Source organism: Oncorhynchus clarkii, chromosome 19, assembly GCF_045791955.1.
Source record: "Oncorhynchus clarkii lewisi isolate Uvic-CL-2024 chromosome 19, UVic_Ocla_1.0, whole genome shotgun sequence".
In the NCBI taxonomy this organism is placed as follows: Eukaryota; Metazoa; Chordata; class Actinopteri; order Salmoniformes; family Salmonidae; genus Oncorhynchus; species Oncorhynchus clarkii.
This window is the reverse complement of record NC_092165.1, coordinates 28741031-28768757: the sequence shown is the minus strand read 5'-3', so window position 1 is coordinate 28768757 and position 27727 is coordinate 28741031. Positions and strand designations below refer to the sequence as shown.

Genomic DNA, 27727 nt, shown 5'->3' with positions numbered 1-27727 from the left:
CTTTTGTACACAGCTGCTACTCACTGTTTGTTACCTATGCATAGTCACTTTGCCTCAAAATACAAGTACAGATTACCTCAACTAGCCTGTACCCCTGCACACTGACTCCGTACCGGTGCCCCCTGTTTATAGCCTTTTTATCTTAGCCTACTTGGTAAATATGTTGTTCTTCTTGAACTGCATGGTTGGTTAAGGGCTTGTAAGTAAGCATTTCACGGTAAAGTCTACACTTCAGGGAAAACCAACCACTTTCAAAGGTGTTGATAAGCAAGGTGGGTAGGGTCCTTCCTGGCTATTTTAGGTGAGTGATTGGAGGCAGACCACCCAAAGAAAATGTTAAAAATAATAATTGAAAAAAATTGGCCTTATCTGTGAATAGCATAACACTGTCAGCTGACTGGAGGCACGTGATTAAGTAAACTGATAAGACTGGAACTGTTCTTTTTAGCCAAGAAAGTCTCAGGCTGTAGGTAAAAAGTGACCAGTGCAGGCACTGTCTGATTGATAAGGTGGTGGAAAACTACAGTACCTGGATGTGGGCTTCATTGATACCATTCATTGTGTATTGCTTTTCGGTGTGACCTGTACATATAATACTGTAATGTACCGAAAAATACATTTGTTAGTCACTGACGCTTTGGTCAGACAAACATTGAATGAAACGATTGATCACAATACTGGCATAACCTCAGTGGTACAGCATACTTCAGTGCTGATAGATTGATGACTCTCTGGTCAGACGGTATTGCATTGCTGTCAAAAACAGACTCCTCATCCCCTTTGTCGACATCCTGCATCTGTCCTGAACTGGTAAACTGGTTCAATCTAACGTTGAGACATAATACAGTAGTGACTGGGTTGTAAGGCACGAATCCTGGCGTCCGGACTCCAGACTGTAATACCAGAATTTTGAGACGCATGAGCCCTTTTCATACGTAGAATTCCACCTTGCGAGCTAGTAGCAGAACTCCAATGTAAAACGTTGTCTTATTCAAAAGATGTAAGCAAAATGCCTGTTTAAACAGTGCATCAATGAAGGCACCCAAACTTCACACACGCAACAGGTAGGGCCATAGAAATAGCTAGAATCATTACATTTCTATGGGTTGGGCTAGATACTAGTCCGCGCTGCTAGCTTCTAAGCCAACTAGCCTGGCATTGCGACAATTTCCGCTGTGACATGGGTTCGGATGAAAAGCGACATGGACATTTCGGTGATAATTTTACGCAAGAAAACACACTATTTTGTTGTTAACCCACACAGTTGAAATATCAACAGCTTTAGTTCAACCTGATGTGAAATGCTATATTATGCTAGTTTACCAGGTAGCATAAACTTTAAAAGCTCGCGCTAGATAATGCTAGCATGCTAGCTAACGTTAGCTTCCTGGCAACCTGTTGCAAACAATGCCAGCAAAATACATTTGAAATGAAAGAGAACTACTCACTTTTAACCCGCAACGCTTTCAAAAATATATCCTTCATTGAGGTGTCCAATGTTCCTCCATTGGTTTTTGTATCAACTGAGTGATGAAAGACTCAACTTTCCTAACTTTGTGTCACAATATCAGTCGAAACCCTCTCTCCCGCCGTAGCATTGCGTTATTAGAAGTAATTTCCAACTCAAGGGTTGAGACGTCAAGGCTCTCCCATTTGCTCCACAGCGCCACAAGTAACGTTACATTCATGAAACAATATTCGCGGTTGGTCAATGTTGCTCACGGTCAGTCATCTATCCAATGATAGATGACTTTACATCTATAAAGTAAGAGGGTAAATTAAATTTAAAAAATTCAGTGTTTTTCTGCAACGCTTTTTGCTGAAATCAAGGCAATCAAATTAAGGACCAATGCTGTAGAAACACATATACTTTTATGTACTCTACCCCAGTTCCCTATCTGTAACATAGAATAGTTAAAAAAAATTCCAAGAGGACATGTCCGTTTATAAATAAGAGACTGAACTAATTGTTTTACATAATGATCAAGGATTTTTTATTTTTCATCAGCTTCATCAATATTGTTACAGAATTTTTATAGTACAGAGTTCAATATCTCCTCATTGCTTCATTAATTTATTTAGGAGTGCTGGTCACCATAATATCTGTACAATATCACTCTTTTTTATTTATTTATTTTTCTGTACACTGTTTTAATAGTTGTTAAAAAGGCAGTCAGCACTTTAAATAAGCTGTTTCTTCCTTCTGAAATTAAACAAATAAAATAAAGTTCTGTCCCTACCCCAGTTCCCTCACCTATCTGTACTAGTGTGTGTGAGGTGAGCAGTCCTGGAGGGGTGTGGGTGGGGGAGAGTGGGGTGTTGGTAGAGTAGAAGGGCAGGGGACAGGGTGGGACCAGAGCCAGGATATACGCATCTCTGGGTGGGACTTTAGTACCAGGTGAGGTTAGACTGACGAAGCGAGGCCGCTGCCTTCCTCCACCTTTAAGGCATGTATTCATAAAGGGGTAGGAGTGCTGATCTAGGATCAGTTTAGTTTTATATATCATAATTAATAAGATTATATAGACCGGGGGGAACTGGGCCTGCATCCACAAAGCATCTAAAATAAAAATCAAATCAAAGTTAATTTGTCGCATACACAGATTAGCAGATGTTAAAGCAGGTGAGGCGAAATGCTAAGAATCCCAGAGCAGGAGTTCTGATCTAGGATCTGTTTTCTATTTCAGATCATCATGAATAAGATTATATGGACAGATCCTAGATCAGGACTTCTACACTGAGATGCTTTGTGGATACGGGCCCTGATCCTTGATCAGCACTCCTACTCAGAGCCACTTTATAAATACAGGCCCAGTTCTCATCATGATGCCCGACACTTTTGGCACTGCGCACATAAACACGACTCACAAGATAAACGACAAGCAAAGCTGTGTGAAGCCATTATGAAGCATAATGAAGCCCATATAATGTGGCATAGAAGAGAAGAATACTAAAGGGAGGTAAAGATAGCTGTCACCTAAAGGCACCCTCAGGACCCTGAAAGCACTCCTCCTATCAAGCCAGAGCACCAAGGTTACATCCTGATTCTCCACTCTTTTCCTGTTTTCTTTCTTGCATGGATTTAGCAATGGTGGAAACTACCTCCAGCCAATGCCTACACCAAACCCATGCATTTAAATGACTGAGAGTGTGCAAATGCACACTTTAGGAGAAGGGTGGATAATCAGAACATAGACCAAGGGGGACTTCTGACAATCTCAAAAGGGTTTTCGTTGTAAAAAAGAAGATGTATTTTGAACCTTTTTGTGAGATAAGAAAATAGGCTTTCTTTTTTAATCCTGTTAAGCACCTACAGCTTCCTATTGAAATGCTACTGCTATCTATCTATAAGGTCTAGGGTTGAACACACAAAGCAATTGCAAGGATGAAAGAGAAACAAGAGTTGCTTAATATGATAATATAATATTAATAATTATCATAATAATCATGATACTTATAATAATAATATAATATATTACAGAATAATTCTCTTATGTTTTATATATTTTTTCCCTCCACTTTTTAAAGGTATTACATTTTGTCTTTGAAATACAATGATCTTTTCAAATTAATATTTTCATGATCAATGTATGTACTCATTTATTTTGTGTTCGTGATTAATTATGCTTGATCAACTTTATTATCCAAATCAATAAAAACTAGCTGTGCCGTTACATATTACAGAATAGTTATGATATGTGGACATGCACCACTTCCTCTTCCTGTCTATCTATCTGTCCCTGTAAGATGACATCATCATAGCCGTCCTATGACCATCACATCCACAACCTCTCCTTTATGCAGCTCCACGTATTGCTCTGTTTTAGGAGGCAACATCAGCAGCCCGTTGGCACTTCTCATGCTCATCAATCGACTACTCATCTGATTTCCTGTAGAAGGGGAGAAAGAGTGAAAAAAAGAGAGTGAGATAGAAAGAAGGAGAGGGTGGTAAAAAGGGATAGAGGGGAAGGGTGAGAGAGGGAGAGGAGGGTGGGGAGGGGGAGAGAGGAAGAGGAGGGTGGGGAGGGGGAGTGAGGGAGGGGGAGAGAGGGAGAGGAGGGTGGGGAGGGGGATAGAGGGAGGGGGAGAGGAGGGTGGGGAAACAGAGAGTCAATAAAATGACAAGGATAAACTTTCGGATAAGCATTTTCCCTTATCCATTTGTCCATGCAAACACATGCGGACAAACTATTGTGTATTTACTTAGTATGTGATAATACCTGTGCTCTGTGCCCATGGCAGAGGCTCCTGGTGGTGCCATGTCAGGATGCAGCGGTGGTACTCTGGACGAGGGTCCAACTTTACATCGCAGGACAGCTGTTTGCACACACACAGGAGAGAGCAGGGCGCAGAATGACGACATCACTCAACTTAATCCCCAACGTATTTGCTGTGTGTATAAAAACCCTCTCCAGCTCTCGCTCAAACTCCCTAACTTATGCAGCAAGCTCGAATGACCTGCATATCTGGCTCCAAGGACCATGACTGCAAGGTGGCACACTTTTTCATTATGTGCCTGTATTTCAGCCCTGTCCAGACTAGGTAGTACAACATAATAACGTAAGACAACGTAATAATTCCATGCAGATGCGTTAGAAAATAAATACATTAATTGGACTAGCGCTGGAGTGAAAATGACTGGAAGTGAATGTTAGCAGTACAGAAAGTTTGCCATCAAGTGGAAAATAAACAATTGTAGTGAATTTCAGCTAACTACTCAGCAAACACATAGGATAACTGTTTTACTGCCATTCTATTCATTTACAGTGCATTGTGTAAAGTATTCAGACCACTTGACTTTTCCCACATTTTGTTACGTTACAGCCTTATTCTAAAATTGATTAAATTGTCCCCCCCCCACCTCATCAATCTACACACAATACCCCATAATGACAAATGTTTATAGAAATGTTTGCAAAAAAAAAAAAAATGAAGAAATATAACATTTACATAAGTATTCAGAACCTTTCCTCAGTACTTTGCTGAAGCACTTTTGGCAGCGTTTACAGCCTTGAGTCTTCTTGGGTTTGCTCTGACATACACTGTCAACTGTGGGATCTTATATAGACAGGTGTGTTCCTTTCCAAATCATGTCCAATCAATTGAATTTACCACAGGTGGACTCCAATCAAGTTGTAGAAACGTCTCAAGGATGATCAATGGAAACGAGATGCACCTGAGCTCAATTTCAAGTCTCATTGCAAAGGGTCTGAATACTTATACTTATTTCAGTTTTTATTTTTAATACATTTGCAAACATTTCTAAAAACCTGTTTTCACTTTGTCATTACGGGGTATTGTGTGTATATTGATGAAAGAAAAAAAGTATTATATCCATTTTAGAATAAGGCTGTAACGTAACAATGCGGAAAAAGTCAAGGGGTCTGAATACTTTCTGAATGCACTGTAAATGTTTTTCAAATGATCGACAGCCACTTTATTACTTTAATTTATTGACCGTTGGTCACGTTTTCAATGTTAATGGTTTAGAATCAACAACAGCTTAGGTTCCAATAAATGTGTTTATTTTTTAACGTACTGCCTTTAATTATGACACTGTCTTAACCTGTATTTTACGACCTAGTGTCCAAAAACCTTCCATAACAGCCAGTGCTGTTAACCTACCCTGGCTTTGATGATGGTGGGTCGAGGGTCCAGGATCCCCTGCATCTTCCTCAGAGCAGGGATGACAAAGAGGTTACAGGTGACGACAGCAGACACTGGGTTACCTGACCAACAGAGAGAGAGGTGCTGAGGATGAGAGGGAGACAAGGACGGGACATTACCACTGTTCAGGGCTGAGGAGGGAGACGGCAGGATAGGCCTGGGAAGGTTTGGACGGGTTGGGGTTGAGGAACATTGTTGTTGTTGACATGCTCCAGCTAGTAGCCCCTGTAGGACAGGACAAGGGTTCAGTGCATAGGGGAGTGGTTTTCTTCACCCCACTGGCCTGTCAGTATGCGACCCAGGCTGCGGTTGTGGACCTGGGCTGGGGCTGGAGGGATGGGGAGGCAGACAGGTGAGACATGTACGCTTCTGCCTTTGAAAGTGTTCACAGAGGAGGGACTGGTGGGTGAGAGCTCTTTGGGGAGAGTGGGACAAGTTTGTGAGTGCTGTTTCTTTACACCAACAAGCAGAGGTGAAGGGTAGCAATAGCAGGTGGAGAGGGTGAGCGGCGCTCTCAAATCACAACAACAAGCAACAGCATGGAATCATGGGATAGATCCTCACAGGGGCAGGGGCTCGGGGACACACAGAGAAACAAAACGAGGAGCGACAGAACCAACAGCAACGCCACAGAAACGTTAAAGAAACAAAACAATATTTCTCTCAGAAAACAGAACAGAAAAATCACATAAGTAAAGAAAAACTAAAGTTTATTTTATCTTTTGTTAAGATTCAAGTTTGAGTTCACTAAAAGGTGTAGTGATCTTGTTTAGTTTAATCACCAATAAAAAACAGACAAAAATGCCCCCAAACAGCCCAAAGTCTGGGAGACAAAAATAAAATTTATCCATTTGGCCTGATAAAAAGTTAGCATTTTTTTTGAAAATTTGAAGCCCATATCATTTTAGTTGGGTCGAGTTTCAGTTAAGCACTCTTAAAGAAAAAACACATTTCCCATTTTCAGTTTAAATTCCGTTTTCTGAGCTCAGTTGAAGTAAGCTTGCTTTCAGGTAGAGAGCAGCACACTGAACGGTACAGTATGGTCGACCAGGTTGGTAGCACCTACTTCCGCGCGGGGGCGGTGGCACGGGCACCCTGCTTGCCTCACTGTCGGGCACAGGGTCGATGCGAATGGCGCCTGTGTCTCTGAAGGTGAAATTACCTTAAAGGGGGAATATAAAAAGAGTGGCGGTCACCACAGCCACAGACTAGCCCTCCAGTCATATGTAGGACGGGCAGAGACAAGGCAGGGGGGCTGGGGCAGGTTGGCAATAGGACGGGCAGAAGCAGGGGGCCTGGGCAAGGGACTAAGGGGTCCAGGGCTGGGGCCTTTGAAGAGGTGTGGAGGGGCCAGGTCGAATGCTAGGAAAGTAGAGGGACAAGAGGCTGTTGTCAGCAGGCTTGAGTAAGAGAGGAGGTAGGGCACTTTGGTTGGTTGGGTGGGTCAAATTTCAGGTTTGGTTGGATGGGGGTCAGGGCTGGCTGTGGTTTGAGTTTTTTGGGCTGTGTGGGTCTGAGATAAAAACACAGGAGCACGGTTTTGGAGGGCTGATATAAAAATACAAACACAGACATTCCCTCACGCAAACATAGTTCTAATACTAATATTACAACTCATTTACTCAAATGAAAATGGTCAAATCGGAGAGGAAAAAAAGAAATGGCTGCTGTGGGTTGGAAGGGTTCCAGGATGCTGTGGAAACTGAACGGGGAGTGTGATTAAAGAGGAACATTACCTCTGTCTGAGGGCATGCTGCTGCATTAATATAACATGTTTCCCTCAAGGAAACATATTTGGTTGGTAAATGGTGGCGTTTTGGACTCAGAGCAGAGACACAGACGAGTGCCTGAGATCTCAGTCAAGACCAAGCGGTCCCCTGCCAGTCCTGAGACTCAACAATGACATTTATACCACACAAAAAAAACACACACAAAATACTGCACACACGCACGGTACACATGACATGCAGATCTCAGGATGAAGTACCTGGTAGAGCAAATATCAGTTTCCGTGCCCCGTCAATGTCTACAGTGGCGAACGTGGTGGGAAGACTAAAGAGGAGAGAAGACAAACTCAGTGAGACCTTCATGACTGACTATCCATCTTGTCTAAACCAGCCTAACTTCATGAATTAAGAAGGCATAAACTTTGGTACCAAAATGTATTTTTTATTTAAGTTTTGTACAATTAAATCCCCATCACGTCTCACCCTGGCTTCATAAAGACCCGTCCAAAGTGGATCTGGGCATGGAGGTCAATGTCCAGCACCTGCTTCAAGTAGTCCTGAAACACAAAGAGATACATTCTATGATATTATATTGTATTTACAGTGTATTTCATGGCCGATAAAGTTTCCCTGAGTCGATTCTGATATTGCAAAGAATACATGGGCGAGAGGCTGAACATCGAATCGAATGGAAACTTTGTGCATCTCTAACATGTCTGCCGGTCTCTGACAGATGGTGAGGTGTAAAATGTGTGATCCAATCACAGAAGTAATTGGAGCAGAAAACCCAAAGAGGGAAGCAGAGAACTCAGCTAAGCAGTAAACATACAAAAGGTCAGCCTAACCAGCAGGTTCATCACTAAGGAGTAACAGCTGGGTCAGAACAACAGATGGCAGCAGAGTGCATGAGTTGGACAGTACGCAAGGTTCAACATAGAAAACAAACTGTTGTGGCGAATTCCAAAATGAGTTCCAGCCCCTACTATCTAGCCACGACGGAATTGATTTCGCTCTCACAAACACACAGTGACCTCTCGCTGCCCCACCTCTCATCCCCCTCTCTCTCGCTCTCTCTCTTTTTTATTTATTTTGAATTAACATTTCATTTTGTTTGGATCTTACCTTCTCTCCCATGGACACGCCCCCTGAGGTGATGATGACATCAGCACGGCTAATGCCCTCGTTCAGGGCATTGAGGAGGTCGTCTGGGCTGTAGGGGAATGGTCATAGTTTAGACCCTCCTATCTTTCTGGTTGTATATATATAAATATATATCTATCTACAGCTCTGCAGACACAGATTTAGTCCTGGACGAGGAGTAATGTGTGTCCATGGAAACCGGCCCAATGTTTTCTAGGAGGGTAGACAAGCCTATAGTTATTGAGGGTTATGTTCACTGACTTGTCTCCGACGATGCCCAGGTTGATGGTAGGATATCCGTGCTCCTGAATGGTGGCCAGCAGTGTAGATCTGTTACTGTCCCGGATCTTCCCAGGGTGCAGGTCATCCTCTGGGTTCAACAGCTACACACACACACACACACACACACACACACACACACACGAAGAAGATTACTTTATTACCCATTGTCTATCAGAAACCATCTCACATCCTGCAAGATCTTCCCATCAGACCTGGGATTCCACCCATAAATCGGTTGCCGTAGTACCCGCCTCTCTAACCTCAAACCCAGGTATTAAAGACACCATGAGAGAAGGCAAACACGTGTGTGCATGCATGCGAGCTTGCGCTCACCTCGTTGCCAGTGGACATGACAGCCACCACGGGGAACTTTTGCACTTCCACCTCAGTGACTCCTACGGTGGCCAGCAGGCCAATCTCAGAAGGGCCCATGTGGGTTCCCTTGGACAGGACACACTCCCCACGCTTTATATCATGACCTATAGGCCTGGAGGGAGGGGAGACAGAGGGCTGCCACTCAGACATACATGGCTGTGTGGTATAGTACTGATACAGAACAGCATTAAGGAAAATTTGAATTTCAGTTTACTTCCTGAATTGACTGGATTTAAATGGAATTGACCCCACCAGTCCTGATTGGTACAACCCAAAACTTCTCGCTCACCTGATGTCCTGTCCAGGGCGTGCCTGTACCAAGATCCGCACCTCCAGCTCTTCTGTGCCCTGCAACGACATACAGGTTTAGTGAAGAAAATACAGTAGAGTATATTGTAACGAAGAGGATTGTGGCAGACGAGTAAGCGTATGTACAATATAGAAAAGCTGTCAGTTTGTGGAGAGGAGGTACAGGAGACAGACGAGAGAGTGTTGAGGGAAACGGGGAGTGAGTTGAGAAAGAGAGAGGAGAGAGTATGTTATTGTACAGTGTATTCCAGTAAAGCTCGTTGTGACAAATTGAGATTGGGACAGGAAGTTGACTCACGTCCTCAGACTCTCGGAGCAGTTCAGTGTCCTCCACCTGCACCACAGCATCCGCCCCACAGGGGATAGGAGCCCCCGTTGTCACCCTCATCACCTGACCCGGCATCACCGTGTGCGTGGGCTATAGGGACACACACAAGTTGGACATTATAAAAAGGTGTTAAACATGCTTATGACTAGAATTTTAAGGCATTATAGCGGCATAATTATGCATTATAACTGCCGGCATGGAGTAGTGTTAACATTACAATTGGGAAAAATCTAAATCGACTGTACGCCATTTTTCACAAGACGCACTTGAGCAACTCTTGAACACGAGGCTCCACAGTGGAGGCCGTGTGACAATTGTAAGAAAGCAGAGCGGAGCGTTGCAGAGACAGGGTCTGTGTGTAGAGTAGAGCCCGATAGAACTCTGTGTAGAGGTAGAGAGAGGACATGGTCTGTCTCTGTGGAGTCTTGTAATCACAGCTGAGCCAGTGACCTGTGGAACTCCACGCTGCAGGACAGCCCATGGGAATACACAGACTCACACAGAGGTAGGAAAAGGCAAGAGAGCTCCTGTTATAGTATGTTCTCAAAGCAACACTCCAGAATATCAGGGCTCACAAACTGTAAAGGACCTCACCTGCTGTCCTGCCTGTGACTCTCCAATAATGAAGCGATCTCCAGGACCATCAGCCGCTGAGAGGAAGAGAGAGAGAGAGGGCGGGAAGGATGGGGAAAGCGATAGCAGGAGAGAGCGAGAGAACTGTGAGACATAAATAGCTGAAAAGGGTGCAATGGTCAAAAGACACAAAAACAAGCATTAAAGTCTAGCGTTAAATGGTTTGCAATCACTCAAACTACTGCACTGTACACCCACTCGTCCTGGCGTCTCACCTCGCACGGCGTAGCCATCTTTGACTGACGCAGGGAACGGAGGCAGGTTGTCTTTGGCGTAAACGTCCTGCGCCAAGACTCGACCCATCCCATCTACAACAGTAGAGCAAAGTGCAGTGGAGTGGAAATAGGAGAAAAGGTAGGATGGGAAAGAGAGAGAAGAGAAACAAGTTTGTCATTTCACACATCAATTGGAGGAGAGTACACAAGGTGTGATATGCATGCTGGCGGGGTAGGCTGTGTCCCTCTATGTTTTGGTTAATGCTTGTGTGTGTGTGTGCAGTGCAGTGAGGATGGGCCAGAGAACACATATAACCATGCTGCCACACAACCTGTTGACAACAGCACAGAGACAGATGCTGGTAGGACAAGACAGGGTGTTGAGTAGGTGTTGTGAAGAAAAACAAAAATCGAGACACACAGATAAGCCTACATCACATGAAACCCTTGCTAGAAGTGTGTGTGCGCGCGAGTGTGCGCGTGCGTGCGTGAGAGAGAGGGAAAGAGAAGGCTGGGGGAGCCAAGTGTTACACTGTGACGCTAGCTAACGCTGACGCAGCGGAGCTACGAATCACAGCCACACACGCGCACGCACGCACTCTCCTCCGTGGAGAGAGCGGAGAGCTCACTCTCAGCACATAAAAGAGAAATAGCAAGAAATACAGAGAGAGAGAGAGAGAAATAGCGAGAGGATAGAGAGCGAGAGAGAGAGAGAAATAGCGAGAGGGAGAGAGAGAGAAAGAGAGAAATTGCGAGAGGATAGAGAGAGAGAGAGAGCGAGAGAGAGAGAGAAATAGCGAGAGAGAGAGGAGAGAAATAGCGAGAGGGAGAGAAAGAAATAGAGAGAGAAATAGCGAGACAGAGAGAAAGAAATAGAGAGAGAGCAAGAGAGAGATGCGAGAAAGAGAGAGCGCAAGCGGGCTTCTCCTCTATTGAAGGATGATTAGAGGAGACTTACTGTTCTAAAATACCACATCTGATGAGCAGCTAAATATAGAACATGTCTTTTATACCGTGATCAAACAGATGGATACGGAGGTATCTATGGAAACAGACGAATACACAGCGAACGGAGCGCCACGACACACTCGCCTCGCCTCCGTCAAGCTGGCTGACAAGACAACCAAAATGTAGCTGGTTAATAACAATCGCACAACTCCCCATGGAACGCAAGACAGAACTCAACTACACACACAGCAGAAAATACACACACACACACACACACAACAACGACGAGACAGGTAGACACAAGGGGCCCTCAAAAATAGCATATGTTTCTCTCTATTAGAACAGAAAAACTGCAACCTGATGCATTACACACCACAACAGGAGCAACAAACAAAGACAGATACCATAAAATATTCCCACTACACTTTATTTCCTCATAACAGGACAGACAGACATTCCTGATGCCTGGTGTGTGTGTGTGTGTGTATGTGTGTGTGTGTATGTATGTGTTTGTACACCTGTGATAGCTTTACTACCAAAACACCAACAGTGATTCTTACAACACCGGCACAGCCTCCACCTCCTGAATTTAGTTTAAATATCCAATCTCCATCCCTCTGGGCCCATCAATCTGTTAGGTGTTCCTTTTATCATTATATTAACCAACAAGAGAAAACAGCACTTTGTAAAAGTACCCTGAGCCCTTACTTACTGCCATCGGAGAGAGTCAACAGGCCATTTCAAAGATTTATGAAGAGTTTTTCCTGGCGCAGCCGTTACACCATTGCCCATATTTACTTTGGGTTGGTCTCAGAGAGCCTATGGCCCGTCGATGCACTAACTCACAGTGTGAGTGATGCTCAACTTTATCTCACACAGTCGGGCTTCTACACGTACTGTTTTCTTTCAGAGACAGGACAGTTGGGAGGAGAGACTGTTCAAAGGACAGTGGGTGAAGAGTGCCTTGGTCTGCCTTTCGTTTTGGACAGTGGGTGGGATTCAAACTGCTAGACCCCCCTCAGGCGACCTACAACCACTGTTGATTGGTGAGGTGAACTTATCGCTCTCTCGAGCCCTTTTGTTCTGGGAGTTCAGGGACTTCTTGGGTCATCACCTTCCTGAACGTGTTCTTGGGTTACGTTAGTGACGGGGTCATGCACTGGCTTTGTGATTCCCTGACGCTCTGTGCGTTAACGTCACAAAGAGTGTGTGCTCCTTCCTGTCCCACTGTCTGCAGTGTGCCTCGCTCTAGGCCTTACTCGCTCGAGCCTGATTGGTTGGGTGCCTCCCCCGTCCCGTGGTGGACGACAAACTTGTGCCCAGCGGCTGTTGCATATGCAGATGATGGGAGATGGGAAATGACAACACAGAAAGCGCTCCCAGAATTGGGTCACTCACTTCTCTCATGGCCGACAGAAAGAAGAGAGAGGGGGTAAGAAAGAGAGAGAAAGGAGGAAAGATGGAGAAAGGAGAGAAACGGAAACATCTCTAACATATAGAAAATCTATTATTCAGGCTTGGAGCAGAGAACAAGTGAAATCAATGGAGCAGGACGCCCTGCAAAAAAACTTAACAAGCACAAAGAACATGGTTGTTCTGAGACGTTTTGTCTGAGCTGTGGGGTGTTTTGTTTCCCCAGTGTTCAACCCTGTGTGTCTATGTGCTGCCTGGGTGGGTAGTGGGCATCTCTTCTACCCACATAGATGCCAGTCACAACTGGCAGGGGGTGGATGAACTCTTGAGCCCTCACATTTGACCTTCGCTGTGCTGGCAGAGGGCGGTAGGTATGGCAGAGTAAAACCCGCCCACTCCTGCATTTACATATATTTTTTTACATGCATTACAAACTCCTCCCGAGTTTTTCTAACACGGCGTGGGTACTGAACCCAACTGCTCAGGCCATCGTGGTGAAAGGTCCTCCATAAATGTACAATACTAATGTAATATGAGGAGGAGGATAGTGGGTGGGTTTTGCAAGCAGCCAGATCATGCAACAGATTCAGAAGCAACCGCAACATCAGCACAAGTAGCAGCCTATGGCCCGGCCTAGCCCCTTTATTGCCCCCTAGTGGTCAGGAGATGAAATGACCCAGTGAAGAGAGAGGAAGGTGTTGTCGTCGTCCCGTCGCCCACAGATCCCCAACCGGAACCCTGTCTGCCATGGTCTGGGCAGTGGGCACTCTGGGAAGTGGGCAGGCAGTGGGGGTGGTGTCATTTATTTATCTTCTTTTCAGTGGGGTGGTGGTTGGTGGTGAGGAGGGAGGCATGACGTCACCGATGACATCACTGACCTGTGTAATGCCAGGGCGCCATGGAGGAGGCGACATTAGCATGATTGGCCCACGGGCCCCCAGCCACAGCTCTCCTCTCCTGCTTTGGCGCTCCTCCTGTGATGGCTGTGGCGGAGATAAAGTAAGGTGTTGTTTTTTTTCCCCCAGTCCGCCCCACTCTAGGGGCCAAATGGGCTTAAATGGGGTCTGCTCCACCATGGCCTGCCGGGGGCCACGCAGGTTAGGGGCCGTCGTTGTTGCTCACACACGTGCTACATTATCCCAACCACCCCCAATATATAGCACTGCACACCCCTTCCCATAGACACACACAGAAGCCATAAATATACCAATCAGCAACACACTGCAGGCAGCAAGGTGACTGAGGCCATGAGTCATTCAACATGCACCGGACACTGCTCTCAGTTAAGTGTTGGTAGAGAAAACAAGACGATGGATGGAGACAGAAATAAAATATGGACCCGGTTTTCATTCTGGACTTGTGTATACTATGGACTCTTGTTATGTATGGGTGACCATGCTCCGTATTCTAGAGAGCCATGGGTCAATTCTACCAGAAGCTAGTTTCCCCAGCTCTATTCATAGTGTAAAATGTACTATCAAGTGTGTCTTTGAAAAACCCAGGTTACTTGGTGTAAACGAGCAGCCTAAGCACCTAAAGTTGACCTATGTGAAGTCACAATGTGCTGTTTATTGGCTTGCAAAACAATCAATCAATCAACAATCAAGCCATTGAAAGATGAGAACAGGCAGGTAGGCGGGGACTCAGACAGACCGATAGACAGGGTGGAATGGAGAGCATCTGGGTCAGGTGGAACAGCTGTAGGAACAGAAACATCATGGGCTCAACACACATATGACACAGACAGACAGTAATACAGACAATAGGTAAAGGGAACTACAGACAGAGGGTCAGGGGTATAGAGAGGGTATGGCGTCAACAGCCATACAGAACATCTACAGACAGAGGGTCAGGGGTATAGAGGGTATGGCGTCAACAGCCATACAGAACATCTACAGACAGAAGGTCAGGGGTATAGAGAGGGTATGGAGTCAACAGCCATACAGAACATCTACAGACAGAAGGCCAGGGGTATAGAGAGGTTATGGGGTCAACAGCCATACAGAACATCTACAGACAGAAGGTCAGGGGTATAGAGAGGGTATGGCGTCAACAGCCATACAGAACATCTACAGACAGAAGGTCAGGGGTATAGAGAGGGTATGGAGTCAACAGCCATACAGAACATCTACAGACAGAAGGTCAGGGGTATAGAGGGTATGGCGTCAACAGCCTTACAGAACATCTACAGACAGAAGGTCAGGGGTATAGAGATGGTATGGAGTCAACAGCCATACAGAACATCTACAGACAGAAGGTCAGGGGTATAGAGAGGTTATGGGGTCAACAGCCATACAGAACATCTACAGACAGAAGGTCAGGGGTATAGAGAGGTTATGGGGTCAACAGCCATACAGAACATCTACAGACAGTAGTGAAGACTGAGTGAGCAGTATGGCATCAACAGCCATACAGACAGTAGTGAAGACTGAGTGAGCAGTATGGCGTCAACAGCCATACAGACAGTAGTGAAGACTGAGTGAGCAGTATGGCTGATGTTAGGGATCGAAAGAAAGGCATGTCCGGTGACACGGGCATGACTGAGCTTTCTGTACGTCTCTCCGTCGGTCTGTCTCTCCGTCGGTCTGTCTCTCCGTCGGTCTGTCTCTCCGTCGGTCTGTCTCTCCGTCGGTCTGTCTCTCCGTCGGTCTGTCTCTCCGTCGGTCTGTCTCTCCGTCGGTCTGTCTCTCCGTCGGTCTGTCTCTCCGTCGGTCTGTCTCTCCGTCGGTCTGTCTCTCCGTCGGTCTGTCTCTCCGTCGGTCTGTCTCTCCGTCGGTCTGTCTCTCCGTCGGTCTGTCTCTCCGTCGGTCTGTCTCTCCGTCGGTCTGTCTCTCCGTCCGTCCATTTGTGTTTTAGTCTGTCCGGCCGTCAATTTTCCAACTTGTCTCTGTTGGTCTGTCCGTCCGTCCCACTGTCAGTCAGTCAGTCCGTCCGACCCACCTCTGTAGTTTATGATCTCAGTGCCGAGCACAGGGGTCATCTCCAGTACAGTGATGAAGGCCTTATCCATGGAGGTGAGGGGGAAGGGAGACATGCGGTGCCGGCGAGCCACCTTGGTGATGTCCACTGCACTGTGACCTGATGGACAGAGAGACGGGAGAATGGTGAAAAAGAGTGTAATGGGGAGGATAGTTGTCTTTCACCATCACACATACTATGACTGTGATGTAGTTCTAAGTAAAACTACTCTTCAATAAAGCAGCTATCACCAAAGTCAGTGCTAGTAAGAAAAGCCAAGAGCTACAAGGGTAAGGCTCTAATCTTTCACTCAACTTTTGTGAGGACGACTAGTTTCCCCCTGAGTTTTATTAGGAAGCCCCCCCCCCAACACTAGTGCTGAGCTGACAGATGTCGGTTCAGTTATTTGAATTCCATTTCGTGTTTCCCATGTTGCACACATTGTGCTGCAGTTTCTCTAGAAACAAATCAGATAATGCCCGAACTGTGCAATGTAATAGGGAGTTGCAGTTTCCAATAGGCCAAAGTTCTACATAACTGTCACGTTTTCTGAGCTAAACTATCTACAATGACCATAATCCATTGAGCAGGTTACTTAAAGTAATGCGATGTGAATAACTGATGGTTAAGAAGTGGTCAGGTACTACCACCATGGGACTTGTATCGTTTTATTCAGTGCTATTAAAGCACTCAATCCACATAAAGCATAGTGCATTTAATGTACATTTTTTTAAATCAAAACTGAAATTGAGAGAGAAAAATAAGCACTAACACACACACACACTCACAGAAAATTCTCAATCAAATAACTTACTAGCTCTCAGGATGTTCTCTTTGCTGCCACACCGCGACTGAACCTACAGAAAGCGCAAGAGAGAGAGAGCGAGAGGGAAGATAGAGAAGGGGGGAAAAAAAGAGAAGGGGGGAAAATGGAAGAATAACAGCGAGAGAGAAATGGTTGAGGTGAGACCACAATGGGAATAAAGGCCTCTGTCCAAAAAGGATAAAAACATTCCACACTGGCCCTAATATACTGGAATGGCCATATACATTCTACACATCCATCAACTTCTAACGCAGAACATAGGGACAATCACAATCAATACAATCCTCAGAACATGAATGGCAATAAACAAAATCGATAAGATGAGGCTCCCTTAGGCCAAGGATAGTGGATCTGTTTCACTGAGCGGAACATGTGTATGGGGAAAGTGGGAATGGATAAAGGGCACTGCTTCATTGAGGTTTAGGTTTGGTTTAGAGTTGGTTTGGGAAAGAGGTGGGATTCGCTTCCCATCACAGTAGTACAGCGGTCTTTTACAGGTGTTTATATCTATCTATATATAATTAGGGCTGATTTAAAGTTTTCATAACAATCGGAAATCGGTATTTTTGGGCGCCGTTTGTTTTTTCACCTTTATTTAATTTTTATTTAACCAGGCAAGTCAGTTAAAGAACACATTCTTAATTTCAATGAAGGCCTAGGAACGGTGGGTTAACTGCCTCGTTCAGGGGCAGAAAGACCTTGTCAGCTCGGGGATTCAATCTTGCAACCTAACAGTTAACTAGTCCAACGCAATAACGACCTGCCTCTCTCTCGTTGCACTACAAAAGGAGACTGACTGCCTGTTACGCAAATGCAGTAAGCCAAGGTAAATTGCTAGCTAGCATTAAACTTATCTTATAAAAAACAATCAATCATAATCACTAGTTAACTACACATGGTTGATGATATTACTAGATATTATCTAGTGTGTCTTGCGTTGCATATAATCTGACTGAGCCTACAAGCATACAAGTATCTAAGTATCTGACTGAGCGGTGGTAGGCAGAAGCAGGCACGTAAATATTCATTCAAACAGCACTTTTGTGCGTTTTGCCAGCAGCTCTTCGTTGTGCGTCAAGCATTGCGCTGTTTATGACTTCAAACCTATCAACTCCTGAGATGAGGCTGGTGTGACCGAAGTGAAATGGCTGGCTAGTTAGCGCGCGCTAATAGCGTTTCAAACTTCACTCGCTCTGAGCCTTGGGGTGGTTGTTTCCCTTGCTCTGCATGGGTAATGCTGCTTCGATGGTGGCTGTTGTCGCTGTGTTGCTGGTTCGAGCCCAGGGAGGAGCGAGGAGAGGGACGGAAGCTATACTGTTACACTGGCATTACTAAAGTGCCTATAAGAACATCCAATAGTCAAGGGTTAATGAAATAGAAATGGTATAGAGGGAAATAGTCCTATAATAACTACAACCTAAAACTTATTACCTGGGAATATTGAAGACTCATGTTAAAAGGAACCACCAGCTTTCATATGTTCTCATGTTCTGAGCAAGGAACTGCACATATTGCACTTTTACGTTCTTGTCCAACACTTTGTTTTTGCATTATTTAAACCAAATTGAACATGTTTCATTATTTACTTGAGGCTAAATTGATTTTATCGATGTGTTATATTAAGTTAAAATAAGTGTTAATTCAGTATATATATATTTTTATTTTTTATTTTTAAATCCTTAAAAAAAAAAAATATATATATATATATATATATATATATATATATATATATATATATATATATATATAAAAATCGGCCAATTAATCTGTATCGGCTTTTTTGGTCCTCCAATAATCGGTATCGAAAAATCATAATCGGTGGACCTCTAATCTATAGAGAGATATATATATAAAATACTGTCTGCAGTACGTATATAACCCCTACCTGGAACCTCTGAGACCCAATGCCCCTGGCCTAAAAGGAGAGTGACACATGAGCAAGCTAAGGTCTGGTGGAACAGACGGAGACCCTCTCTACCACAGTACACACAGTACGACCAAGATTAAAATCAACCAACCAACCACAACTCAAAAAAAGACCAGCACTACTGATGACACACCGATGCAGTCAAAAACACTGACGGGGAGAGCAGAGAGAGCGAGAGAGAGTAGGAAGGGATGAGAGTGAGGAGGCACAGCATGGTCCTACAGCCCACACGAACGAAAGCGAGAGCAGAAATACGTGGCATCTTAATGGAGACAAGAACAGAGGATGAGCAGAGAGAAAAAGACTAGTGAACGGAACTGATAATCCATAGATTCCACCACCACACGATACAGCTACTCAAAAAAGGAGAGAATGTATGTTAGAATAATAAATAGATTGCTACTGAGGAAAGAGTGAGTGATAGAAAGGAGAGAGAAACAGAGAGAACAACAGAGAGGGGGGGGGGGGGGGGGTAGTTACTCGCGAGTCGTAGGTTCTGCTATGGCCTCTGTGGTCCTCGTTGAGCCCCTCCAACCTAGAGTGGAGCTACAGTACAGTAGCATATGGACAGGACATGACAGAGACAAAAGTTTTACAACAGACAGAGCAGAGGAACGCTGGGAAACAGTAGCTACAAGTCATCAGCAGTGTAAGGTTAGGTAACCCGCCAGGGTTGAATGAAACAACAGACAGTCGGAATAAACTGATCTGTAACCCAACTAGAGGTCGTCAAGTTCTGGAGTTGAGACGTGAACAGCTGTACCTGAAGGTAAAAGTGAGGGAGGGGATGAAGTGATAAAAAGAATGAGAGAACACAGAACGATGTGTGCTCAGGGCGAGGAAGGATGACTGAGCAGGTGCAACACAGCGTTACTGAAAGTAACACGTCTCAACACAGATGCACAGTAAGACACTGAGCCGTACTGACCCGGGTACTGGTGGGGGCGGTGGTGGTGGAGGGTAGATTTAGTAGAACCACCTGTTAAAACAGGTCTGTACAGTACACCCATCTTAGTACCATAAGTGGAAGGGAAATAATGGCCACGCAGGCAACAAAACAAAGGCTAGCGGTGAGATGAGGTGAAGGTCGGGGAAATGGGATACGGAGGATTCTGTCAACATTGGCCCTGTGTAACACTATGGATCAACCCGCCGAGGGCTGGAGATCAACGAGTTAGACTACATAAATAATATATAAGGCAGGAGCTCAGCTCCCCCTTAAGCGCTCAACCTAAACAACAACAACAACACTGCATTAGACAAAACAGCGACTACACAGAAGGATGAGAAGTCATCACAATAGCTGGGACACAACAAGACTGGAGGGAAAATATCTGAAAGGAGACGGTCTCTAGGGAGATGCTAGACACACACACACACACACACACACACACTCCACTGAGCAGATACGTAGGCAGGCAGCTGCCTTATGTTCAGGCAGGCTCGTCTGCCTTTACCATGACAACGGTCTCACAGGAACATGCCAAGTGGAGGGAACACCTCTCTCTCTCTTCTCTTCCATCTTTCTTCCACTGCTCATTATGCCCGTACCAGACGTCATGGATGAAACAGCGAGGCGAACAGAGAAGGATCGGGTGAATCATTGAATGAATAAATGGCAGAGTGAAGAAATGGATGAACGGGAAGGAAATATGATTGTTTTTTGCCAGATGCTCCAAAAGACACTGAGAAACGGACACAGGGACAGCACACACACACACACACAATGTCCACGTTCACAGTATGTCATCAAGATGAGATGTGAAGCAGAAACAGATGAGTTAACATGTTGATGAATGCCAATGAGGACTGATTACTGGGGACTAAAAGAAAGACATGAGAGCGCAATTGAAAAACCCCTTACTAGGTGATTACCCAATCAGATGGATCAATCATAGCCTGTGGGCCAGGATGGCAATACTGCTGAATGCCCTCTAGTGATAAAGGGAGCCTGTCACAGACCTGAGACGACAGGAGGCCTTTCTGATGGCCCTGAGAGTGGCGTGTGTGTGCGTGCGTGTGTGCGTGTAACCATTTACCTGGTCCAAGGTAGAGTACCTAGACTGGAGCGTGGTGACCTCATCCAGGTGAGCCCTGAACTCTCTCCGTGCGGCCTGGAGAAAGCCACAGGACAGTCACACACTTGGTCCACACACATTCCACGGACAACCATGCCAAACACACACATAACACACACACACACACCTCCAATTCCCACCCACTACAAGGCAAGCACACCTGCTGAGACTGAGATGAGAGATGAGAGATAGAAAGAGACTACACAGGTAATGACTGACTGCAATGACTAACAATTATGTAAACAAAGACAAATCAAACATGAAAAAAGTTTTTAAAAACTGCCCTGAACCGTATGAATATGAATCTACCATTTATACGTTAACTATCATCGACTCAGTCTGAAAACGTTGCGGTGTCTTAATGATCACAAAGCAAAAAAAACATGGTTGCTCATCCCATGGTTCTATAGGAAGTGTGATGATTAGGACACAAGGGTATTTTTTAAATTATCCATCTAAGAGTGGATTCGATTTGAAGCCTAAGGAACAAAAGAGTGAGGCTTCCTCGCAAATGGCACCCTATTCCCTTTATAGTGCACTACTTCTGACCAGAGCCCTATGGGCAATGGTGAAAAGTAATGCACTATAAAGAAAATAGGGTGCCATTTGGGAGGCAGACAGAGAGGGTTTATAATGAAGAGAAGCGAGAGTTCAGAGATTGACTCTGTCTCCCCTACAGCTACACTGTGTGTGTGTTGCAGCCCAGTGTGTGTGTGCATGACTGTGTGTGTGTGTGTTGCAGCCCAGTGTGTATGTGCATGACTGTGTGTGTGTCGCAGCCCAGTGGGTGTGTTCATGACTGTGTGTGTGTGTGTTGCAGCCCAGTGTGTACGTGTGTGACTGTGTGTGTGTGTGCCGCAGCAGAGTGTGTATGTGTGTGTGTGTTTGCCGCAGCCAAGTGTGTATGTGTGTGTGTGTGTGACAGATACTCCAGGTCAGCGCAGGAGGTCATCAGTTTGCACGATATTGAGGGGCTTTGGAACAAGGGAAGGATAAAACAAAAAGATATAGAAAAATGATGAATAATGACGTTCTACGATAATAAAAAAGGGTTGAAAAATAAAAAATGAGTCAAACAAGAACACTTAGCCGGTAAACTTAAAAACGCAAGAAATAGCCTACAACAAAATAATACTTATAAAACCTTATATAGAGTGTCTCCAGATGTATAAACTCTTGGGTCATCAGTGAGATGCATGCCTGTTTGAGAGGTTGGGGGGGATTACAGTAAGGGGAGAGGAGGGGTGAGGAAGGTGGAAGGACATAGGGAGGGGACAACAGGAGGATGAAAGGATGGTGGAAGGGTCTCGAAAAGGGCAGGAAAGAGGGTATCCGACGGAGGATGGCAGATAGAAATGAGGGTGGGGTGGTGGATGGGGCGGTTGCCATGGCGACGCAGGAAGATTGACACATGCTGAGGTACCTCAGAGACACTATAAGTGGATGAGCAGGAGGGGAGCCGGGCCTAGGGACGGTACCGTGGAAGAGAGCGATAGGGTGAGAGGGAGAGAAGGGGGGGGGGGGGGGGGGGGGAGAAGAGGTGAGAGAGATAGGGGAAGAGGGGAAAGGAGGGAGAAGAGAACAGGTTTAACACACAACAGCCAGTGGCAGCCGCAGGCAGGGCGAGGCAGGAGAGGGAGGACAGACAAAACAGCGTCCATACTTGGGTGGTGGACAACAGTTGCATCTCACACTGGCCCTGGATACAAATACAAGGCAGGAAGAGGCCCAGTTCAAATGTTGACAGTCAAACAGGAGTGTTGTCCTATGGTTACGCACCCCTACGCTACTGTACATACAAGACAGAGACCTATCCTCACAGTGTTAAGTTCGATATTCAATCCAAAGACGCCTGGAATGATACTACGATAAACCATCACGGTGCTGTAACAGAAAGCAAAACCCAGCTCAGCAACAAAGATATATGCTATTGCTTTTATTACATGTGAAAACTACAACGAGAGTTGTGTCACACTGGCAAATCAAATGGGCTGCTAAAGGAACAACTGCAGAAAAGGATTGGCTTCGTAATGGAGGATGAGACTGGTGCTAAGACAGTATAGTGGATGGGATCACACACACACACACACACACACACACACACACACACACACAAAAAGGTCAAATAAGGGGAGCATATATTGGTCCTGTTTCAGTGCATGTAGAAGTGGGTAAACTGTACGAGTATGAGGTGTGAAATCTGTTTTTTTGGGGGGGGGGGGGGCATATCCCAACTCCCCGAGACACCATCGGAGAGTGGGGTCACGGCCGGGGATCAGACATTATTGATGGCCACCCTGGAGCAATTAGGGTTAAGTGCCTTCCTCAAGGGCAGACAGACCGATTTTTCCCCTTGTGGCCTCTGGGAATTCAAACAAGCAACCTTTCGGGTTAATGGCCCGACTAGGCTACCTACCTAACCACCTCACACACAGGGAATGACACTTTTAAAAAGGGAAGGTGGTATCACACACGTCGCTTGGGTTAGGCTTTAGTTTTGCCAGTTTGTTCACGTATGAGTCAGGTGGCTACATGCACCTTTTCACCTCGTGTTACTAATCTGTCGGACCCGGTGACGTGCGTGCGCATCTCTATATCAACCATAGGGTCCCTGTGGTTCTCCTTGAGCTGACCTCAGACTCCTGCTCCAATCATCAATCAACATCTAAAGGGTGGGGGGGGGTGCAAGGACAAACCAATGGACATTTATTACAGAGACAAGTGGGAGTATCATGGGACTGCTGCTCAATACTGATGGTTCAGAGTTTCAAAACACACACACCAATGATAGACTGAACAAACATATAAAAGCCGCATGTAAAGATCACAGAAATGTTCCATACGCACAAAAATATTATTTCTCTAAAATGTTGTGCACAACATGTGATAATCCATCCATCTGACAGGTGTGGCATATCAAGCCTCTGATTAAACAGCATGATCATTACACAGGTGCACCTTGTGCCGGGGATAACAAAAGGCCACTCGAAAATGTGCAGTTTTGTCACACCGCACAATGCCACAGATGTGTCAAGTTGAGGGAGCTTGCAATTGGCATGATGACTGCAGGAATGTCCACCAGAGCTGTTGCCAGATAATTTAATGTTAATGTCTCTACCATAAGCCGCCTCCAGTACGTCCAACCAGCCTCACAACCGCAGACCACGTGTAACCACGCCAGCCCAGAACCTCTACATCCGGGTTCTTCACCTGCAGGATGTGTGGGCGAGCAGTTTGTTGATGTCAACGTTGTGAACAGAGTGCATCATGGTGGCGGTGGGGTTATGATATGGGCAAGCATAAGGTACAGGCAACGAACACAATTGCAATTTGAATGCACAGAGAATACGTGACGAGATCCTGAGGCCCATTGTCGTGCCATTCATCCGCCGCCATCTCCTCATGTTTCAGCATGATAATCCACAGCCCCATGTCGTAAGGATCTGTACACAATTCCTGGAAGCTGAAAATGTCCCAGTTCGTCCATGGCGTGCAGACTCACCGGACATTGAGCATGTTTGGGATGCTCTGGACCGCCATGTATGACAGCGTTCCAGTTTCCGCCAATATCCAGCAACTTCTCACGGCCATTGAAGAGGAGTGGGACAACATTCCACAAGCCACAATCAACAGCCTGATCAGCTCTATGTGTCGTGCTGCATGAGGCAAATACTGACAGGTTTTCTGATCCCCGCCCTTACCTGTTTTTTAAGGTATCTGTGGCCTACAGATGCTAGCTGTATTCCCAGTCATGTGACATCCATAGATTAGGGCCTCATCAATTGATAGAAATTGACTGACTTCCTGAAAACTCCGTAAAGTCTGAAATTATCGCATGTTGCATTTATATTTTTGTTCAGTATCATTAGTAACATGACTGTTGTGTGAAATGATGACATGGTTCTGTCAACACGAGGGGAAAAAAGGCTAGGGGAAATAGATATTCTCCCACAGTTAGCCTTATTTACCTGCAGTGCTGAAACTCACGTCTGGACAGTCGCCAGGTGTGTGTGTGTGTGTGTGTATCCTTAAGCTTAGCAGTGTGATCCCTGGATAGAACCAAGGTGATTATAGCTTTCCATCCAGGGCTGACGATGTTGTTCGACATAGCCAAGTGTGTAGTAGCGGAAAGCATAGCCAACCTATCTGTGGCGTGGCATCGCCCACTCTATAGCTAGATTAGGTTGGCACACACACAAAACACTTCACCGCACACACACGCGCTGCATCCAGACGGAAGTGCAAGGCCTCTGGGTAAAAACAGAAGCTCCTGTTCCTGCCACTCTCCCTCTTCATATTTTCTACCGTAATGTTCGTTCTCTCTCTCTTATCATCCTCCATCTCTCTCTCTCTCTCCCACCTGATTTGTCCTGAATGCTGTGCCTCACTCATAAATCGGTTTACGCTTGTTCTTTATCCATTTGTACAGCTCAGGCCAAGAGCCAGCAGCCCGTACTCATCCCCAGAGGGCACCACTCTGGAGGCATGCAGAACCCCTCCTCACCCCAGGAAGAGGGTGGAAGGACCCACATACACACCCCCGTCCTGTGGAGTTGACTAGAGCCAAACAACCCTAGATCACTGTAACTGGACTGACAGTGAATTATAAACATTATGAAACAGTCCTTGAGTTCTGCTGCGCTGAATGTGGGCGATTCTGTCTAACTCTCGCTCCATGTTGCAGGAAACTACTATGGTGACCAGAAGCACTACAACCGTTACACACAGAGAGAGAGAGAGAGAGAGAGAGAGAGAGAGAGAGAGAGAGAGGGAGAACCTTGTGTTGCTCTGACTAGTAAACAACCTTGCACAATAGCCATCTCTAACTAATATTGAACTGCTTTCAACAGCACTGACAAGATACTAAGCTTTCATGATGCCAGTACAAAGCTGCTACAGACCCAGAGAAAATGAGTCAATAGATCTGGATGAAGCTACAGCACACTAACATCCAAGTCCTGGCTTTCTGCCAATACCACATCTAGGTACAGCAGCAAGACAGCATTATCACCCGAGGCCAACATCTGAGACCATGTCATCTAGAACCACTTTATCTAATGCAGTACTACTAGTCCAGTTTTCTTCCCTACGGAGAGAATGGCATGCCTTCTATTCGGATTTCAAAACTCACTCAGACCTTTTTCGCTGAAGAATGTGTTTGTTCTATATGATTGCGATTTGCTTTTAGTGTATTGGCGTGTATATTGATGTGTATGTTTGATACAGGGCTCATCTGTAAAAGAGACCTTTGTCTCAGCATGACTCCCTGTCAGAATAAAGGTGAACTAAAACATTTAAAAATAGACCATTGGTGAGATAGCCAGCTACAGGTTTCAGCAAGCCTAGATAAGCAATGCTACTGTGTGTTAGTATACCCCAGGAAGAGTAGGTGCTGCATCAGCAACAGCTAACGGGGATCCAAATAAATAAAACATATGAAGATGAGTGGTAGCTAGCTAATTGACAACAGTATAGTACAAATTGAGCTATAGTACACTTTTTCTTTTTACAGTCAAAATACAAACCAACACACACGTAATACACCAACTACTCACAAAAGAGACACAATCTCCCCATCCCTTCAAAAACAATAACCCTTCTTTACCCTCTAACACATGCAGAAAGAGCCACCAAAGCACAAAACCCCAGTCAGTCAGTCAGTCAGGAGAGAAGAGACAGGCTGCTTACCATGCTTTATCCTGCTTCTGACTAAGAAGATGTAGTCTCCCACGCGCTCACTGGCACACACACACACACATACACCCACCCCACACAGGCTCAGAGAGGAAGGGAGTGAGAGTGAGAGAGATGAGGCAGCAGAGAAGGCAGGGAGAACACAGCAGGCGAAGTGAGAGAGAGAGAGAGAGAGAGAGAGAGAGAGAGAGAGAGAGAGAGAGAGAGAGAGAGAGAGAGACTGTAGTACAGGGAGAAAGAGGGAAAGAGGGGGAGTGAGGGAGCGTGGAGAAAATACAGTGAGATAGAGAAAATGAGAGAGAGAGAAAGAGAGTGAGCAGTGAGAAAGCAGGCGAGAGAGAAAAGAGCAGAGAACAAGAGAGACAGAGAAAGATAGGAGGAAGATGAGCGAACATCAGGAGCTTGGAGCTAATTCTGGACGTGGCTGTAGCAGCTGTATGCTGGCATGTGTGTGTGTTGTCTTGTGTCCTCTTGTGCATGTCAGTACTGATGTGTAATGCCTGCAACCCATCCTCTGTTGGTCAGGGCAGAATGAAAGGATCTTAAGTAGGTTAGACAGTAGTACAGACTAGGAGAGCAGAAACACACACACACACACACACACACACACACACACACACACACACACACACACACACACACACACTGTCCTTTACAATGCACTGCTTTAAAGAGAGACAACAGCGAGAGCATGGGGAGTGGAAAGGAAGAGTGACAGAGAGAGAAAGAGAGACCATGGCCATATATGTGACTCACCGCCTCGATTCGGTCTTGTGTAGCAACATTTGAAATTGTGTGGGTTTTTTTTTTACATTGGATAAAAGTAGAGACTCAGAACTAGAAAATGGTTTATTATTAATGGCAGTTGAACAAATGGGAAAGTAATTGTGCTTTGAAAGTTAATGAACTTGCAGCCCCATTTTTATTAGAAAATGGCCCTTGAATATTTTGGTACACCTACTGCAGAGCTGTTCTTTGTCTACACCCATTCAGCATAGTTCACACCCTCTTAAGCCTTAACCCCATCTCTTTAAGGATTCACATGAGGCTATGTGTTAAACAGAGTGAGTAAGTACACTTTATCTAGTCTTTGGCCTATATCCTATTCTGACTTAAGTGCAGGTTGTTGTTCTTCAAATTATTGTCTCTGGTAAACACACACTATATCAAACTAAATCAAAAGTTTATTTTTCACATGCACAGGATA

At 45.3% G+C, this 27727-nt stretch overlaps 2 protein-coding genes across 18 annotated transcripts in view; both read right to left on the bottom strand.

Annotated features, from left to right (window-relative positions):
* Positions 1 to 1632, bottom strand: part of LOC139375012 (protein PALS1-like) — a 52591-nt gene extending 50959 nt beyond the window's left edge. Inside the window, exon 1 of one of the 2 annotated variants that reach the window (XM_071116372.1) lies at positions 1449 to 1632. The gene's annotated coding sequence lies outside the window, so the exon portion shown is untranslated. The remainder of the gene's footprint in view (positions 1 to 1448) is intronic. The other variant, XM_071116371.1, reaches the window with a different exon arrangement.
* Positions 1633 to 3519: 1887 nt separating this feature from the next.
* LOC139375010 (gephyrin-like) overlaps positions 3520 to 27727 on the bottom strand; it is a 127835-nt gene continuing 103627 nt past the window's right edge. For 3 of the 16 annotated variants that reach the window (XM_071116368.1, XM_071116364.1, XM_071116360.1), the window contains 15 exons: positions 16810 to 16852; positions 15978 to 16115; positions 14691 to 14735; positions 10677 to 10769; positions 10423 to 10478; positions 9799 to 9918; positions 9481 to 9539; positions 9150 to 9303; positions 8796 to 8917; positions 8517 to 8604; positions 7878 to 7951; positions 7655 to 7719; positions 5626 to 5729; positions 4221 to 4317; positions 3520 to 3890 (listed from right to left, as the gene is read on the bottom strand). In XM_071116368.1, coding sequence (XP_070972469.1) covers positions 3757 to 3890; positions 4221 to 4317; positions 5626 to 5729; positions 7655 to 7719; positions 7878 to 7951; positions 8517 to 8604; positions 8796 to 8917; positions 9150 to 9303; positions 9481 to 9539; positions 9799 to 9918; positions 10423 to 10478; positions 10677 to 10769; positions 14691 to 14735; positions 15978 to 16115; positions 16810 to 16852 — 1392 coding nt within the window. In that variant the 3' untranslated portion in view covers positions 3520 to 3756. Of the gene's footprint in view, positions 3891 to 4220; positions 4318 to 5625; positions 5730 to 6733; positions 6830 to 7654; positions 7720 to 7877; positions 7952 to 8516; positions 8605 to 8795; positions 8918 to 9149; positions 9304 to 9480; positions 9540 to 9798; positions 9919 to 10422; positions 10479 to 10676; positions 10770 to 14690; positions 14736 to 15977; positions 16116 to 16809; positions 16853 to 19228; positions 19295 to 20787; positions 20863 to 22249; positions 22292 to 27727 lie in introns of all 16 variants that reach the window. The other 13 variants (XM_071116366.1, XM_071116369.1, XM_071116367.1 and 10 more) reach the window with 9 other exon arrangements.